The sequence below is a fragment of the Boleophthalmus pectinirostris genome, unplaced genomic scaffold, assembly GCF_026225935.1.
Source record: "Boleophthalmus pectinirostris isolate CB_2022bp ecotype Guang Dong unplaced genomic scaffold, ASM2622593v1 HiC_scaffold_6, whole genome shotgun sequence".
NCBI classification, from domain to species: domain Eukaryota; kingdom Metazoa; phylum Chordata; class Actinopteri; order Gobiiformes; family Gobiidae; genus Boleophthalmus; species Boleophthalmus pectinirostris.
The window spans coordinates 28,828,111-28,847,228 of NW_026571447.1; the positions used below are offsets into that span (position 1 = coordinate 28,828,111).

General features: G+C 38.5%; 2 protein-coding genes across 2 annotated transcripts in view; both read left to right on the plus strand.

The window, feature by feature from the left end:
- The window catches only part of adamtsl4 (ADAMTS-like 4), an 89,349-nt gene extending 83,072 nt beyond the window's left edge, over window positions 1-6,277 (plus strand). Inside the window, exons 15-17 of the mRNA XM_020927945.2 lie at window positions 227-406; window positions 947-1,094; window positions 1,947-6,277. Coding sequence (XP_020783604.2) covers window positions 227-406; window positions 947-1,094; window positions 1,947-2,077 — 459 coding nt within the window. The 3' untranslated portion in view covers window positions 2,078-6,277. The remainder of the gene's footprint in view (window positions 1-226; window positions 407-946; window positions 1,095-1,946) is intronic.
- A 10,607-nt stretch (window positions 6,278-16,884) lies between these two features.
- The window catches only part of celf3b (cugbp, Elav-like family member 3b), a 68,475-nt gene continuing 66,241 nt past the window's right edge, over window positions 16,885-19,118 (plus strand). Inside the window, exons 1-2 of the mRNA XM_055163485.1 lie at window positions 16,885-17,032; window positions 18,751-18,833. Coding sequence (XP_055019460.1) covers window positions 16,888-17,032; window positions 18,751-18,833 — 228 coding nt within the window. The 5' untranslated portion in view covers window positions 16,885-16,887. The remainder of the gene's footprint in view (window positions 17,033-18,750; window positions 18,834-19,118) is intronic.

Below are 19,118 nucleotides of genomic sequence, written 5' to 3' on the forward strand. Positions count from 1 at the left end.
GTGACTTTTAAAATATAGGACCCCAGAAAAAGTTGACTGTAGAAAATATTGTATTTTAAATTAAATATTGTGTAAATTGTTGTACATAGTCATAGCATTTTTTCACTGGCTCCATAATTACTAATAGGTCACACATGATCCAGTGTTCAAGAACCATTCCAGCTCGATGTAATGTTGCAGGTTTGCCAAAAATAAATGCATTAGTTGTGCTTTATTTCATTCCCAGTGCAATGTGAGATGTGGGAGTGGCACGCAGCGTCGGGACATCATCTGTGTGCAGAGGACCGGAGCAGACTTCAGTGTGGTGCAGGCGGCCGAGTGCTCTCACCTGGAGAAGCCTGCGCCGGTACAGGAGTGTGACATGGGGGAGTGTCTGCCCCAGTGGTTCACTACAGAGTGGAGCGCGGTGAGACAGCACTTTTTCTTTCCTTTACAGCTGTTTAAATGTATTCTAATCTATTGCCATCTGTGAGACCAAATTGGTATTGAACATCAACCATTTTCCTTAGTATTGAAATTGAGTTTGTGGTTTTAGTATTGTGACAAACTAGTTTACATTAAGGCATTTTTGCCATATGAAAAACTGCAGTCAAAAGAAACATTGGAGGCTTGCCATTTACCCTCGTGTAATGCAATAAAAATGTTATTCTATCCCCCCTTGATCAAATCCAGTCAAGTTTACTTCCAATGATCATTATTCAACTTATTCATGTGATTCAAAAATGGAACTAGACTAGAACAGTTTGAGCAAAAGTAAAATCATGTAAACTAGTCTAAATCACAATATTCACATTTTTTTCCCAGTTTTATGTAGAAATAGTTGAGGAGATGCATGTTAAGGAGAGAGCTAAGAGCCGTGGTGTCTTGTTTTACATCAGAGGGTGTTTCTAATTGTAATTTCATTGTTGGTTTTCTGAATTGATAATTTTGTTGATTTCCTCCCCAGTGCTCTCGCTCGTGTGGTAAAGGCGTACAGATGAGAGAGGTGCGGTGTCTCACGGCTGAGAAAAAGCACAGCCTGGAGTGTGATCCTGCCTCTAAACCTGAACAAGAGCAGTTCTGTAACACCATCCCCTGCAGTCCTCAGGTCGCAGGTGAGCGCTTTACAGTTTAGGACAGTTTTCTTTTTGTGTTCAGTTGTGTCTTAACATTTGTATCACCTGTATACATGTACACAGGAAGGTCAAGTAAGCACATTTTAGAGTTACAATTCTAATATGAATAATTATTTGAGCCATTTGCAGGACTTTTGACAATTAATAGAATGTGTTGTGAGTTTCTAACTTTTTCAGTACTTCATATCCATAAATTAACTCTGTGAATGAAAAATAAAAATGTAATTACCAGTTTAATATGAGACCAGTCACAAGAAATCCTATATCTTTCTAATATATAGATAGAACTTATGTATTTTTTTCTAAGATTCAAGACATGAAAAATACATTACATTTAGATGTAGCTTTTTTCTGTTGGAGAGTTTCTTTTGGAGAAACTCAATTTGTCAACTGGACAAAAGTTTATTTGGTCAAATAGGTTATCCAGCTCATCCAAGCTGCTTCTTCAGTTCTGGTCAGAAGTTTCAGTCTAACAGAAACTGTAAACAAGTAGGTGTGTTAGTTTAAGAGTAGTTATTTAGCTCCTCCCTGCAGACAGATATAAGGAAGTGTCCACCAGTATTCTGTCCAGAACTGAAGAAGCAGCTTGGATGAGCTGCGAAACATTTTCGTCCAAATGAACTTTTGTCCAATCGACATTGAATTTCTCCTTTGCCATGGATTCTATGACTGAGACGACTGAGGGATTTTTCACACTTTTCTTTTTAATGTATTTTACACATTCTGTTTTTGCTTTTAAAATTCAGAAGATTTATATTTTACTATTTATATATTTTTTACTGTTATTATTAATTAAATAAAACACATTGTTTCTGTTTCCTGTGCTCCCAGATGAGAACTGTAAGGACAGACGTCATAACTGCGTGATGGTGGTGCAGGCCAGGCTGTGCGTGTACTCTTACTACAAAACGGCCTGCTGCGCCTCATGTACCCAGAGTGCTCAGCGTGCGAAGAGACACTGACCGACCAATCACAGAGAGCCTTGGAGTGCAACAAGTGAAGGACCACATCACCCAGATATACAGAAATAAAGTTTGTAGAGACCATATAACTCCACTGGGTTTAGGATTAGGTATGAAACAAGTGGTGGCTTTAAGATATTAAAATTAAGTATTGTTAGACGAATACCAAAACAAGTATCGAAACTAGATACTAAAAAAAATGACCTAACTAGGATAAAATTCTAAACAGTTTTTGGGTGGTCTTGATCAATGTCAGAACTTATTAAGACCACATGGAAATATTAAAAGAAACTTCTATTAATTTGAATGAAAAATTACATTCTATTATCTTAAAAACACATTTTTTTAAAAATCAGTCCAGTATTGAAATTGGTACTAAGTATCAACTTTTTCATTAACGCAGAGTTTTAAATTATAGTATGGCAACAACTAATTAGAATCATTTTCTCAGATGGGCGGACAAGAGCAAATTTCCCTATTAAAGTGAAAACCACAAGCCTTGAAACATCATTTGTAAAAGTGACTAGGCCTATGAACTTGGTATTTTACAGCACATCAGCAGATTAATAATTATTTAATGCGCCTTCCTCACTTCCATTAGATTTTATAGTCAAGCCAAGGATGTTCATTTTGTCTACTTATGCACTTTAACTTCTTGTTTTTTTTTAAGACAGTACAGTAAGGTGTGTTTACTTTGTTGACATGTTTCGGCTGCAGCTGCCATTTTCAGAACTGTCACTGGTGTTGGTGGTGACGTGTCGTATGTCAGCGGTTGTTACTTCCTGTAGGCGTGGTCAGCCTAATGGACCTGATCAAAGAGACTCACCAGAACACAAAATGACAAAGCAGAACAGGGGAACCTAAAGTCTGCCATATTGGATTACTGTAAAAGAAATAACCGGACGGGGCTCGGGTCATTGGATCTGAAAACAAAAAGTTCAAATGCTGGATCAGAGAGGACAGTGAAATCAGGAAACGGGACATGGATAGCATTAACCGTGATGACAGAGCGTTCTTCATTTCACATACTTGGGACACCCTCCTCCAGAGAACACCGGGTGACTGGAGGCGTGGTCAGTCTGAGCGACCCTGACCACGCCTACAGGAATCAACAACAACTGATACATGACACGTCACCACCAACACCGGTGACAGGAGATTCCCAGGGTAAAACTATTAGCTAAAGATATAATTTCTGCTAAATTTATAAATGGACAATACTACAGTTTTACTCAGACTCCTACAAACTCTTAGGATGCACTCACACTAGGACTTTAGAACCAATCTACGTTCCTACGGTCATGAGCTTTGGGTAATGATCAAAAGGACAAGATCGTGGAGACAAGCGGCTGAAATGGGTGGCTGGGCGCTCCCTTAGAGATAGGGTGAGGAGCTCAGTCACACGGGAGGAGCTCGGAGTAGAGTCACTGCTCCTTCACATCAAGAGGAGCCAGTTGAGGTGGCTCGGGCATCTGGGAGGTATTTTGGGCACATCCCACCAGAAGGATGCCCCGGGGAAGACCCAGGACCTGCTGAAGGGACAATGTCTCTGGGCTGGCCTGGGAACGCCCTGGGATCCTCCTGGAGGAGCTGGAGGACGTGTGCATGGAAAGGGAAGTCTGGGAGTCCCTGCTTGGACTGCTGCCTCTGCGACCCGGCCCTGGATAAAGCAGAAGAAACTGGATGGATGGAGCAAAACCGGGCTAGGCACGGCACAGTTGGAACTTTGGTCTGGTTGGAGGAGGCGTACCAGAGCACAGCACGGTTGCTCATGTACATAGACATGCACAACTTTACTCTACCATCCCTGTCAGGTGTGCTGAGGAAAGCAGTGAATAAAATCTGCTCCAAAACACATGGCAAACCTGTGCTTACCTTCAATAAGGACTGTGACAAACAGAAGTTCAGCTGCCTCTCATCTATCGCTGTCCTCACTGCTCCGTGCTGTTTTTAATATCTATAAACTCACGCGCATCATAAGAGGACGCACATCTGCCTCACTTTTTGAGAGATATTTCCTGAAGATGACTTACAGCAGCAGCCGAAACATGTCAACAAAGTAAATACATTCCACTGTATTGTCTTTTAAAAGAACCTAAGAAGTTAAAGATATTAGACTCCATTAATTATCTGATGTCATTTGAAACTTAAGCAATAAGCATGGTATTTTGTTATCTCAATATCAAACACCTCACAACAGGATTCTGACCTGTTCCAATATCTCAGTGCACCATCTCCAGTGCATTTTTATTTCATCATTACCCTCCTCGCAATATCAGAGTCAATATTGTATCAGAAAATTGTTCCCATGGCAGAATTGTGTTTCATCCCTCTCAGTTTAACATGATCCAGTCCTACACTTTATGCATTTGTGTTTTGGTTTAGTTTGCCAATGCAAGTCCTTCACTTTTTTCCGTTCAGTTCAATTTGCAGAATAAACGAACCAAAGGAGTCTAGAAATGACAGAAAGCGACCAAATAAAGTACGTAACTATGGCAACACACGCAATAAAACTAGTAGATTGTAGGAGACATTAAGAGTTTTAATTCATCACGAAAATGAATGTTTATGGTCAGGGTCTCCATATTTTACTTATTTAAAAAAACAGAAGACAAATTATATATAAAAAAAAATTGCAAACCATGAATGATTAAAAAATTCACATGTATTGCTTTTTGATTTTTGAAGCTATTTTAGTTTAATTGTGGCTTCTCGACTGAAACAAGCAATATGTTCTGAACCTTAAACACTTGTTGTACTATATCTTTTAGTCTGGTGATATTTTCTCTGTAAAAATGTTCAGTTTTTTTTTTTTTTTTTTGCTCTTTTTTTTCAATGCAAAGTGCTCACTCTCCACAGTAGCTACTGGAGGGCGAAGAATCTGTATAAAGTTGGATATGTTTTAATGTCTATAATTTCTTGAATATAGTTGGCGCTTATATCACGGTCAAAAATAATACTTACATGAGTTACACAATGTCTTGGTTTAAGTAGTTTGAACTCGTTTGGATTCATTTGGGTTTTTAAAGATCCCATATTAGAACATTTTCTGAGCTACAATTTATTATAATGCTGTTTCCTCATCATAAACAGACCTGGAGATGTGTTTTGTTTCATTCACACATGTTTAACACAAAAACTCGGCGAAGTTCTTCTCTCAAACTGAAAAAACTCTTTAATACATGAAGTGCTCCATTGTGTTTTTAAACTTCGTACACCTTCATTAGAATCATTTGGATAATTTCAGACCAATCTTTAAAGGTAAAAGGAGTTGTTTTGAGTTTTGCTCACGTAGACAGACTAATTCAGGATTACTCAAACACGTGTGCATGAAAATAAACATCACTGCTCTGTTTTGGATGAGATAACAACATTATAACATGGCTTAAACCTCACAGGAGTTAATTTTGTGTAGTATAGGACCTTTAAATATTTCAAGGATTAATTAGTAGAAAATAAACCTGTCAGTGAGATAAGAAATCACCACTTAAATGAGTCACTAGTCCCACTCTATCTCTCGAAACATGAACAAAATATATCAAAACTAGCCAGGAATACACTGAAACTGCCAAATTCGTCCTCTAAACTAAATAAATCTTAACTAGTCAAAATGCCTTAAATCAAGATTTTCATTTCAAGTGGTTTTAACTCTTGTAAATATTCTTTTTTTGCACTGTAACAGTTTAGAGTTACGAGATCTGTCGTTATAGACTGCATTTATTCACATCTAACCCATTATTCTTCATGTAACAGCAGACAGACGCAGCGGTGGTTTTTGTGTGTGTGGACGGGAGCATCTGTGGAGTGTGTGACTGTGAGATGAAGATGAACAGGGCTGGACTGTGGCTTTTTTTTGGGCTCACGGATCACTGTGGCTCGTCTTAAAGGGCCAATGATGGTTTTAAGTGGCCACTATTATGAGACGTAATGTTATGGTGTAGTAATTTGTAGTAAAAGTGCTTCAGAGGTGCACTGTGTGTCTTTTCTGCTTGTCTCCATGAAGTTGCTTTGCAGGGAATGTTCCACAGTTCTGCTTTAAATTCATTGTTGGGAGTAATGAGTTATAAAAGTAATGAATTACTGTAATATATTGCTTTTTGCTGTAACGCAGTAACATAAGGCATTACAGGGGGAAAAAAACTAATATTTTACACGGTACAAATGTCAGTGACTCACGTTTTAATGCTTTTTTTTAACCTGGACTGAATGGTTTTTTGTTTTTCTTTATACAAATTCGCTAAAATCACTGCGATATCAGCAGCAGTGAAACACCAAAGTTATGGTCAGGACCGTCGGGTAACTGCGGGCGAAAGGACCGGCACAGAACTCCACACTCTCTGGGGCTAATCACAGCTGACGCCCGATCGGTCAGTCCTGGATTCCAAGTCCTAGTCCAAGATTAGTCCTGGTTTAGACCTAGTTTAGACTGGTTTAGTCCTGATTTACACCTGGTTCAGTTCTGGTGTAGTCTTTGTTTAGACCTGGTTTAGACCTGGTTCAGTCCTGGTTAAGATTTGGTTTATTCCTGGTTCAGTTCTTGTTCAATTCTGGTTTAGTCCTGGTTCAGTCCATATACAGCACAAAAGTTTGCACAGTTATTTTGGCGAGAGCAGCTTAAAGTACTGTAATAGTCATGTTATGTTTTACATTTTAAATGCAGTAATATTGTAATATAACAAATTACTTTGAAATGACAGTAACAAGTCATAAATAACACATTACAGTTTTGAAGTAACTTGGCCAACAGTGTTTAAATTCTGGATGGAGACATGCAGGTGTTGCCAGATCACAGAATGACATGAGTTACACCTGAATACGTGTAATGACAGATCAGTTTAATGACACACTGCGGAACATTACAGGCAAACTAAGAAGATACACAGTGCACTTTTGAGCTAGAGTTAAATCTTAAAGTTTAAATTGATTCTGTGTCTTGACAGCGATCAAATCTGTCACAAAATATGACTAAAGTGTCTTGTGGGACTGATTGTGTTTAAAACTAGAATGAAAATCTTTTAGTTTTTTGGCTGGTTGCCCGTTAAGCCCTGTTATGAATGTGTGCGTATGTGTATGTGTGTGTAAAACTGTAAATATCGCTTTGAATGTAACGTCACTGTCCTTAATCCTATGTAGAGAAATACATTTTATATAAAACATAATAGTAATTTATCTAAAAATGTAATTTATTATTTGTTGTAAAATGCTGTAGTGAGTTGTCATTGTTTCACCGGATTATACGACCTTGTTCTTATTGATACACTTTTTGTAACAGTAAAGGTGTGGAAAGATTACTGTAAAAAGCTGCATTTTATTTTCATTAAAAATTAAACAAGAGATGACTCTGAGATTCTTCAGTTTAACCGGTGTTGTCCAAAGGGTGGCGCTGTTGAGTGACTTTTTAAACACAGAAATAATGAAGGGATTTCTGTGTGCAACGAGGACAAAACATGGACATTTTAAAACACTCAGCTCTAGTTTGGATTTTGTTACGTAGCTTAGTCCTGGTTCAGACCTGGTCTAGACTTACAGGTTTAGATCTACAAGTTTCTTTGTCCATACTTAGTCCTGACTGAAATCTGTCTTGTTCTTTCTTAGTTTAGACCTGGTCCATCTGGTCTGGACTTGGTTTGTACACACTCTAAGCAGTTTGTTTTTTTTCCTTTGAGATTTAAATTTCATTTATTTAGAATAAAAAAAAAAAAAAAAGAATGAATAAATAAATAAAAATAATTCAGAAGCCACTTTCATTTTAAGTCCTGACACCAAAAAAAAAAAAAGGAAAAAAAGATGTTATGTTATTGCAATTTTTTGATTAACATTTTAGCAGCATTTTCATTTGATACTATTTTTTTTTTTTTATAAAAAAAGCCAATAATTGCACTTAATATAGTAAATCTCTCTCTTACTTAATAATATCTCTCTCTCTTCTCCTTTCTCTCTCTCCCACTCTCTCTGTCCCTTTCTTTCTTTCTTTCTCTCTACTTCTCTTTCTTTCCTTCTCTGTAATGTCATGTCAATACTTTCATGTAAATAGCACGAGGTGTGGATGGAATTCAATGCTAAATGTTTTTGACGGACACAATTAAGGTCTGTTAGAAATAAAAAAATCTCTCGTCTTTCTCTCTCCTTCTCTCTCACACGCTCTCTTCTTTCTCTCCCTCTCTCTTCTTTCTCTCCCTCTCTCTTCTTTCTCTCCCTCTCTCTTCTTTCTCTCTCTCTGTATGTTTGTGCTGTGGCTGTGGACATGTGTGGTGCTGCAGAGGAGTCAGATTGAGCGAACAGATTAGTCACACCATCTTCTGTGCGTGTGTATGTGAGCGTGTGTCTATGTGTGTGTGTGTGTGTGTGTGTGTGTGTGTGTGCATGTGTCTGTGTGTGCGTGACTTCTACTGTTACACAAACTTATTTACAGCCAAGAGGATAAACTGCTCCAGTGGCGTGCACAGTGCAGTTCACTGTCCACTCCCAGCTCCACAGTGACTGAAAATGTCCTTCAGTCACAGTATGACGAGTTCTGACATTGTACTTATTTACCTGCTCAATCTGGACTATTTCATCTGTTAAAACGTCAGTACTTTTTGTGGGAGCCTAAACCCAGTTTTGTCATTTTTTCATTACTGAGATAATTATTCTTATTTTGTTTTATTTAATATTTACTTAAAATGCATGATTTTTGGTATTTTGGTCATTCTTTATGGTTAACATGATTATTTGTTGATTATTTGCTAAAAAATAATTTGATCTATTTACTTATTTTTCTTTCAATTAATTATTGCTAATGTTAATTATAATGTTTATTTTTTGTATTATTTTGTGGTCTATGGCTCCTTATTTAAGGCAAGGGCAGGTGCGCGATGGGAATGTGGAGTGGAACCAAACAGTTTTTTGACCTCCTGTCACCTAAATACTAAAATTTCCCCTTTTTGTATGTATTTGTATGTGCCAATTATGTGAATACTCAGTAAAGAGCTTTTAAATGCACTTGGAAATGCGCTCTGTGGATCTGGATTCTTTTATTTTGTGGAACAAGCATCAACTATAGCTTCATGAATGTTTGGACTTTACACTTTTATTTTATTTTCTCTTTAATTTCAAGATGGCTTTGCTGCCAGTGGAGTAAGGCAAGGCAAGTTTATTTGTATAGAACAATTTGTACACAAAGTCATTCAAAGCGCTTAAAAAAAGTAAGTAAATTGTGCTTTCTCATCTTAAATTATTGTTTTGCATTGAATGTTACACAGTGTGGCTTTAAACACATCAATCTTGCATCCAATTATAGGTGTTTTAATCTATAAAAATGACCATGAAAAGTTCCTTCTCCACATATATTATTGATTTAGTGGTGTTACCTCACCTGCTTTTGCATTCATGGAGACAGAGACTAACTTTAATGCCATACTGTGCGACATTACATAACATTCACATCTCCATGGAGACAAGCAGACGGCACACTCTCCACGAGCAAAGTTACATGGTGATTTCTGAGAGTTTGACAGATCATAAATTGAAGAAAGATCACCAAGGTCAAGCTATAATATACTGTAGATTTAAACACAGCACTAAAAACTTGTATTACTCTTCTAAACTTACTGAAGCGTTTACTTAGGAAGGGCATCCAGTTTAAAATGACCTCAACTTTGCAGAAACACTGTGTATTCTTTTTATGTACAAAATAGTGAATAAAATCTTCTTGGGAGAAACATAACCCCACATTACTGACTCAGATGTTGGAGTCCCGCCAAGAGGAATGGACCTTCAAAGTGAGGGGAGGCCTTGGGGAAGTCTGTGCCATATGCAGCTGTTATTTCTCATTTATAGATCAGGCTGTTATACAAATCATTGAGTGTTGCGCAGAAGCTAAACACTGCAAAATGGACTGTCTGGGTAAGTTAAAATCACTTGAGTTTAGAGAATTGTATTAGAATAGATCTGACTTGACAATGAAAATTAACTACCCATGGAACAAAACTTATCATACTGCGGCAGAAAATATGTGAGTTGCAGGGATGTAACGATATCCAAATCTATCGGTACAATATCAAAATATTCATCTCACAGTGCGATATTTATTGCAATATTTTGGAGAGGCTGGTATAATTGAAGATAAGACACTTTTTTGCTTTTAAAATACCTTGACAAGAATTTGATGTGACTTATTTCCATCATAATCCCAGAATTCAAGTAAAAAACGTATTTCTTCATATTGTCTGTGCTGAAATGAATCATGGGAAATGTAGTTCCCTATGTTCTTAAGCTGTTGCTACTATAAAACAATGCATTTAAGCAAAGGAACTTATAATTTGATATATTGTGACAGCCCACGATATTATTGTGAGACTTTTGACGATATGATATAGCGATATTTTGGTTATTGTTACATCTCTAGTATGTTGCTCAAAAAAAAAAATATATATATATATATATATATATATATATATATATATATATATATATATATATATATATATATATATATATTCCAAATTGGTTGACAATAAGATGTGTTATTTCTTTCTGGTCATATTAATTTGCCCATAGATATTTTTTAAGAATTTTTTTAACTACATATAATTAGTCTTAATAAAACACTGAACAAAAATACTTTATTATAGTTTATTATGAAAGACTCAAGCTTAGAAACTACTTAATTAATATCAGAGGTGAGGACTTGCAAGTCGTGACTTGGACTCGAGTCAGATTTGAGTCACTATTTTTGGGACTTGAGACTTGACTTGATAAAATGGACTAAAACTTGGGACTAGACTTGGACTTGAAGGTCAGTGACTCGGGACTTGACTCTGACTTGAGCCCTGTGACTTGAGGAGACTTGAAGCTTCTCCTAAAAAAATATATGTTTTTAGAAAATACTTTTCTGTTTACAGTTGGTAAATGTGGTGCTTAATTTTACAGAAACAAACTGGAACATTCATACTTTGGTTTAAAGAAATGACTTGAAGCTCAAAGCAGACGACTTGGACTTGACTTGGACTTGACTTGGACTTATGGGCCAGTGACTCGAGACTCGACTTGGACTTGCCTGTATTTGACTTGGGACTTGACTCGGACTTGAGGTCAAAGACTTGAGACTGACTTGAGACTTACAAAACAACGACTTGGTCCCACCTCTGATTAAAACACAAACTAATATCTTTAAAGGTCCAATATTACACAAAATGGATTCTTGTGAGCTTAAAGTCATGTTAGAATGTTGTTGTTACCTTATAAAAAAAAACAGACCTGGAGTTGTGTTTTGTTTCCTTCACACATGTTTGAGTAACGCTTTATTATTAGTCTGTCTACATCTCCAAAGCTCAAAATGCTCTGTTCTACTACTGTTCTACTGTCATGCTGTGGTAGTTTCCAAGCTTACAGCTCCTTTTATCTTTTGTCCAGTGGCATTGACAATTCCAGGGCTGAAATTATCCAAACACATGATTCTAGTGAAGGTGTATGGAGTTTAAAAGCACAGTGGAGCACTTCCTGTATTACCACATGACATCAAAAACAGGAACAGAGAGAGAGAAGAACTCAGCCTAAATATGCAGGGTTTGTGTGTTAAACATGTGTGAATAAATTTAAAAAACAAAAAAACAAAAACAACCACACAACTCCAGGTCTGTTTTTTGACGAGGAATCAACATAATAACACTGCAAAAATTAAAATCTAGCAAAGTTAAGATGACTTGAAATAAGAAAATTTAATCACAATTTCACTCAGTTTCCCTTGACAAGTAAAATTACCTGTCAGCGGAATAAGACTTTTAGTACTTAAAATATGAAAATAAATCTTACTACACTTAAAATAAGAAAAACAACTTTTTTTTTTTTTTTTTGCACTTAAAATAAGAAAATGTAATGTTGCTTGAATGAAGAAAAACTTATTCCATTGGTAGAAAATTTAACTTCAAGTTGAATCTACTCAAATAAAGTAAAATATTCTTAATCTAAATCATTTTCATTTAGCTAGATATTGTTTTTTGCGGTGAACATAGATAGAAAACTGTGTGATATGGGCCAGTGATGAAGTTATACAGCTTTTGTGTAACATTTTAAGTACACGTAATTAGTCTTAATAAAACATTGTACAAAAAAGTATTTACTTGTAACTTCCAATTAGTTAGTATCATGAATGACTCGAGCTTAGTAGCCAAACTACTAACTCTAAGTAAGATTGAATGATTCTTTATAGACCTTTTGTTCATTATTAATTAAGTCTTTTGTCATTCTTCTTAAGGGCTAATTAAAGTGAAGCATAATCAATCAATCAATCAATCAAGTTGCTTTAAATATTTGGGGGGTTTATAAGGCATGAAATGGTGTGTCCGGTAGAGCATGTCTGTGTTTGTAGCGGGGGTGCTGCCTGCAGAGGCTCACCGCAGGCAGGCAGATGGTGACCTTTTGGAGTGAATTACCATGAACCCTGTGACTCTCCCACTCCGCCTCTCCGCTGTCAGCCCCGTCTACACTCTCCTGTACAGGGACCAGATACAGGCCCGGTCGGACTTATCGGACTTTAGGTGGTGTTAGTAAAAGGCGCCAGTGTCCGTGTGGTATTATAGGTCCACATATTAAAGTGTTTTTTTTCATGTATGTTCAATGTAAGGATGAAATCAAGACTAAACTGGTAAAAATCAAAAAGGATCAGGAGGGGTTGCCTAAATCTAACTGATAATTTATCCTGGTCAGAACTAAGACTAAACCAGGACTAAACCACTTAATCCATTCTAAACCAGGTCTAAACACTGCTCTAAGACAGATCTAAACCAAGACTAAATCAGGACTAAGTGGAGACTAAACTAGTTCTAAGTCAAGACAAGACTGAACTTGATCCAAATCAGGTAAAACCCAAGACCAAACCACTTACTCCAGTCTAAACCAGGTCTAAATACTCCTCTAAGCCAGGTCTAAACCAAGACTAAGCCAGGTCTAAACCAATACTAAGCCAGGTCTAAACCAAGACTAAGCCAGGTCTAAACCAAGACTAAGCCAGGTCTAAACCAAGACTAAACCAGGTCTAAACCAAGACTAAGCCAGGTCTAAACCAAGACTAAGCCAGGTCTAAACCAAGACTAAGCCAGGTCTAAACCAAGACTAAGCCAGGTCTAAACCAAGACTAAGCCAGGTCTAAACCAAGACTAAACCAGGTCTAAACCAAGACTAAACCAGGTCTAAACCAAGACTAAGCCAGGTCTAAACCAAGACTAAGCCAGGTCTAAACCAAGACTAAACCAGGTCTAAACCAAGACTACCAGGTCTAACCAAGACTAAAGGTCTAAACCAAGTCTAAACCAAGCCAGTCTAAACTAAGGTCTAAACAAGACTAAGCCAGGTCTAAACCAAGACTAAACCAGGTCTAAACCAAGACTAAACCAGGTCTAAACCAAGACTAAGCCAGGTCTAAACCAAGACTAAGCCAGGTCTAACCAAACAGGTCTAAACCAAGACTAAACCAGGTCTAAACCAAGACTAAGCCAGGTCTAAACCAAGACTGAACCAGGTCTAAACCAACACGGAACCAAGACTAAAACAGGACTAAAACAGTTCTAAATCAGGTCTAAGCAGAGATGAAACTATTTCTAAGCCATGACAGGACTGAACTTGATCCAAATCAGGTAAAAACCAAGACTAACCCACTTAACCCACTCTAAACCAGGTCTTTGTTCTAAACTGGTTCTAAACAGAGTCTAAACCTCTAAAATAATTGTCTCTAAGCAGAGACTAAATGGAGACTAAACCAGAACTAAAATCATTCAGAACCAGGCCATTGCCAGATGTAACCAGGTCTAAACCAAGACCAGGTCCATACCAGATTAAACTGGGAGCAAACCATGCCAAACCCAGGACTGAACTGGGTCCAAACCAAGTCTATCACCTTCAAGAGGATTAAACCAAGTCAAAACCAAATCTTCATTTATCAGGACTAAACTAAAGGACCAAACCCAGTCTGTCTCAGCCTGTTTCCATATTCATGTCTCTGTGAGTTGGTGTTTCTTTTCCTCACACTCGCAAAGGTCTAAACGAGGGCTATTTAACAAAGTGTTGTCCTTAAAGTAGGCCAGCTCGGTCCTGGAGCGTCTCCTCCTCTGTCACACATCCACTTTGTGTGGGCGGGAGTTCGTGCGCGCGCGTGCGCGTGCAGCTGTAGTAGTCGTGACCGCGTGCGCTTCGGTTTCACGTCAAAGAGACGTACGGCGTTTTCAGCACCACGGCCAGAGCTCACGGCGAGAGCAAGAACAATAGACACGTGTTTAGGCACCGGCTCAAAGCTGCAGCAGAACAAGCAAACGGATCTTCTGAGCAGATGTAGACAAAGATTTACAACCACACAATATCCAGGCTCTAAAATGTAGGTTATTTTAATCATCTTTTTGTGTCATTTTATAGGACTAATATGGTTAGGAGAAAGTTTATTTTTATTTTATTATTATTATTTTATTTTTCCACACCAGAATTCCAGTGGAGTATACATTTTATTAAGTACAGTTTGCATACTCAACTAACAGATATAGACTTAGACTTAGTCAAACTTTATTGATCCACAAGGGAAATTATTTGGACACAGAAGCTCACACATCACAATATGATACATTCTAAATAAGTAGCAAAAAAGATAGCAAAAGACTGGTGTCAAATGAGGCATAATTATCTAAATGTATATGTCCAAGTCAAAATAAAATAGAAAAATATAAAATCTCAGCTGTAAATGCTATCAAGCTGTATATACAAGAGGAAGAGAGATATGAAAAAAAGATAAAATAGGTGTACAATGTAATGTTTGTGGTGGCAGACCAACTATTTGCTTCTTCCTATGGAAATTTTACAGCTTTGGCTCGAAAGTTCCATTAGCCTGAATGTATCTATATATCATGTGTATTTAATTATGGCTGTTTTGAATACCTAGGCCCAGTGAAGGCACTCCCATGGGCTTGCTTCTTCACAGATCTTATGTAACACCACACGACCAAGCAACAAAGAAAGAACGTTTTAGTGTTGACTACCTTTAAACTGATCACTAGAACAAGATAAATAATTAAAAGATTTTATTTAAAGCATTATTTTTGTATCAAATTAATAAGTAAAAGGGTAATAGGTTATGTATTTTATGATTTAGTCGCCTTTTTACGCTTTTTTTTTACGCACGCTCATTGTTGCCGGTCCCTTACGTTGCGTCACGAGCTTGATTGAAGGGGGGAGGGAGAGAAAGAGTGGAGCGACCCGGCGGAGAACAAGAAGAGGAGCCGATCATCATCAGCCGCCGAGGACTCCAAGACAGCGGGCACAAATTGGGCAGTAGCGGTGACAAAGCGGACTACCAACACCCGTGCCACGACATTACGCGCTTGGACCTTTCCTCGTCTGGGTTGGCAAAGCTTTGGCGCCAGGCTTCTCCAAAAAGGAAAAAAAAAAAAAAAAAAAAAAAAAAAAAAAAAGCAAAAACGCAAAAAGAAAGCAGCGATCTTGTAGTTTGATTTGCACTTTAGGGTCACAGGGACAATTTCTGGACAAGTTTTTACCGAAAAGCGTGAGTGGCTGTAATTTCGCTGTTGGCAAGTTGTGAAATTTGGACTGGTGGTGTTTTTTTTTATTTTTGGGTCGCTGGAAACAGTGATGTGCGAGTAGCCTGTTCGCATAGGAGGAGGCTGAGGGAGAGTGCACAAAAGAACCGCGCATCTACCGAGAAGGAGGCAGGAGGAACGGGACTGAGACGGGACAGAAGCGGTGACCCAGCGCCGAGCATCACCCTCCAAAAAAATACCACGCCACAACGCATCTGCAATCATTTTCTAAAACAGTAAGTGTCTGAAATGTTGAACGTGGCTCGTGTAGTGGTCGTGCATTGTTTTTTGGGTTGGTTGTTGTTGTGCCTATAGTGTGTACATTGAGGGGGATCGGACAAAGAGCGTAAGGGAGCCCCATGACATCCGTGTATGTTGTAACCTACAGCTGGCTAAACAAAGGAACTGCTCTCTTGCAAAGATTCGGCTCCTCTGCCCAATTTACACACGACTTTACTCTTACCACGTATTCATTTACACGCAATACATTCCCACGCTTATTTTAATGAATTTTTACTTAAGTGAAAATGGGTCATTATTATTTTTTGATTGGCTCGTCTACATTTGCATAATTGTTTACTGGAATCTGGAGGAGCTCTTTGTCACTGTGGGCTATAAAGGATGAAATTAAAACAGCATATGCTCACTATTTTTGGTAACATTTGGGAACGTTCTGTGACCAGAGGAGATGCACAAGTTAGACTTTGAATTATTTATCAGAATTTGATTTTTTTCTGATAAATTAGACACGAATTTGAGCGAAATCTTCAGATATTTCAGCTTTACTATTCCACCAGATATGGATTAATAATTTTCATTTCTTAGTAAATCATATCCTGAGAAATCTGAGGTTATATGTGGCGTTTTTATTGGAATTTTGTTATGCATATAAGCCTATAATTGCAGCTGAATACACTTATATCATAGATTTTACTAAGGTTTGGTAAAATGTTCAGGTTAATATGAGCAAAAACGTATTTCCTGATGTTATTTTGCACTGTAGTCAGAACTTTAAACTAGAACTGAACTACCCAAAATGCAGATAAAACCTTTCTTTTCTAAGTAATTTAAAGGAAACTAAATCTTTTGTTAATTTCATCTGATAGCCTGTTGGTATAATATAAGGATAACAGACTCTTACTGTGTTATTATCTGTGTTTAACGATGTGTTTTCTACTCTTCCTCCTCACAGCATCAGTTGCCTGTCTCCTGGGATCCCCGTGCTGCTGTGTTCAGTCTCTCCACACTGTCCCGATGAAGGAGGCCGATGCCATCAAGCTTTTTGTGGGGCAGATTCCCCGAAATCTGGAAGAGAAGGACCTCAAGCCTATTTTTGAGCAGTTTGGCAAAATCTATGAGCTAACCGTGATAAAGGACAAGTACACAGGCATGCACAAAGGTAAGAACAGCACTTAACATGGCATTGTGTTAGGAGGAGTGGGGTTTTAAAGAAATATTAAAGTATATTTTTACGATTTGGTAGTGGTAATCCTGTTTTACACTTGATTTGTTCTGGTTTTAGTTCTCAGTTTGTATTTTTTTCCCTTACAGTCCTGGTTTAGACTGAGTTTAGATCTGGTTTAGTCCTTCTTCAGAGCTTATATAATAGTAGACCTGGTTTAGTCCTGGTTTATGTTGGCTGGAGTCCTCGTGTAGACCCAGTTTAGGTCCAGTTCTGTGCAATTATACTCCGTTTTTTTTGCAAGATTCTAGTAAACCGATCTGTCATGAATTAGTCATTGTTTAGACTTAGTTTGTGTTGGTCCTGATTCGGATTTAGTACTGTTTTAGACCTGCAGTTGTCCTAGTTTAGATCTGGTTTGACCTCATTTAGTCCTGGTTTAGTTCTCTTACTTAATTGTGTTTTAGACTTTGAGTTTTTGAGTTGGTCCAAGATCCTGATTCATGTTTAGTCCTTTCGAAATGATATAGTCTTATAGTTTGTTAGTTCAGCTTTAGACCTGATTTAGTCTTGGTTTAGTCCTGATTTAGTCCCTGCATTCACAATTAACACTTGAAAAATACCGAGGTCTAGACATCTGAGCCCACTTTGACGCTTACGCACATGAGTATAACGCGTCACCATGGAAACTGTCACAGCGCGCTTTTCTATCTGTTTTTCACACAATCAGAAAATGGCCACAACAGCCCTGCCTCTGCCAATCAAAAATGCACGACTGAACGAGAATAAAATGCTGACATAAATAAATAAATAAATAAATAACATAGACCCAAAAGGTGTTCGCCAAAATGTTAAACGTTTAGATTCTAACAATAGTCTTGTAACAACCATGGGACTCCTCGTATCTCTTCGTGTCCCACCTGGGGGCTCACTGCGGGTGCTGTGATACGGACCAGATTAGGCTGTGCTCCAATCAGTGTAATGGCCCCATAAGCGCGGGGGACGGGGTAAGAGTAGTTTGTTTGCAGCGACCCCTGCGCCCCATAAGTCCCTCTGAGGTGGTGAGAGGGACATGAGCAGGAGATCCGTGTGTCTGTGTGTGTCTGAACTGTGTTTCACTCCGGCTCCACTAACCACTGTGAGGACATGTTTCTCTAATTGTCAAATCTTCTCTCCTTCACTAAAACTCTGAGCTTCTTTGAGATGTAACAGCGACGCTAACCTGCTGCTAATCTTGTCTTAGTGCTGGTGACAGGTGTAGTAAACAGGCCTGGCCCCCCTGATCTGGCCCCAGCAGTCCCCACCCCTCCCCTCTGTCAGCGGCTCAGGTACAGCCCATAGGGACTGAGGCGCTGTGTTTGGAGTGATCGTGAGGCATGCTTTAGTGGTGCTAGCACAGGTACACAGTTGGCCCTGTTATAGCCCTGTTAGCCCTGTTAGCCGTGCGCACACGTGTGTGGTGCTGTGCCGTGCCGTGCTGTGGACTGCTCCTCTTCTGTAGTGACTGATCCTGTTGTTTCCACACAAGTAACTGTGCATGAAATACTCTCAGGGCACTCAACATGTGACCAGTAGAAATGTTTTACAAATCTAAGATATTATGACCTTACTGACTGAATTCTTTTGTGTGCTGTAAGATGAAGATGAATATGAAGTGATCCATCAGTAAAATATTTATTTAATGACTCTTCCCTCCTCGTGCCTGCGTGTTCCAGGATGTGCATTTCTCACATACTGTGCGAGAGAGTCTGCGCTCAAAGCTCAGAGTGCTCTTCACGAGCAGAAGACACTACCCGGGGTGAGTCCCACACCACACACTCATCTGCACCCACAAGACTTAGACAAATCTGTTTTTAAAGCCCCTCCCCCTAAACTCACGAGCCTCTGCTGTTTCTCCGCTCCACTCACAAATAAGTGGCCTTGGCTCGCTGGTTGTTTCTACCATTGGTTGCCTACCTCCCATTAGTAACACAGTGACAGCACCCGTGGGTGTCTGTGTGAGGACAAACAATCTCTCCAATAGGACACACAGGGACACAATCAACAACATTACTTGTCTGCCCACACCTGTTTGTTCACACCT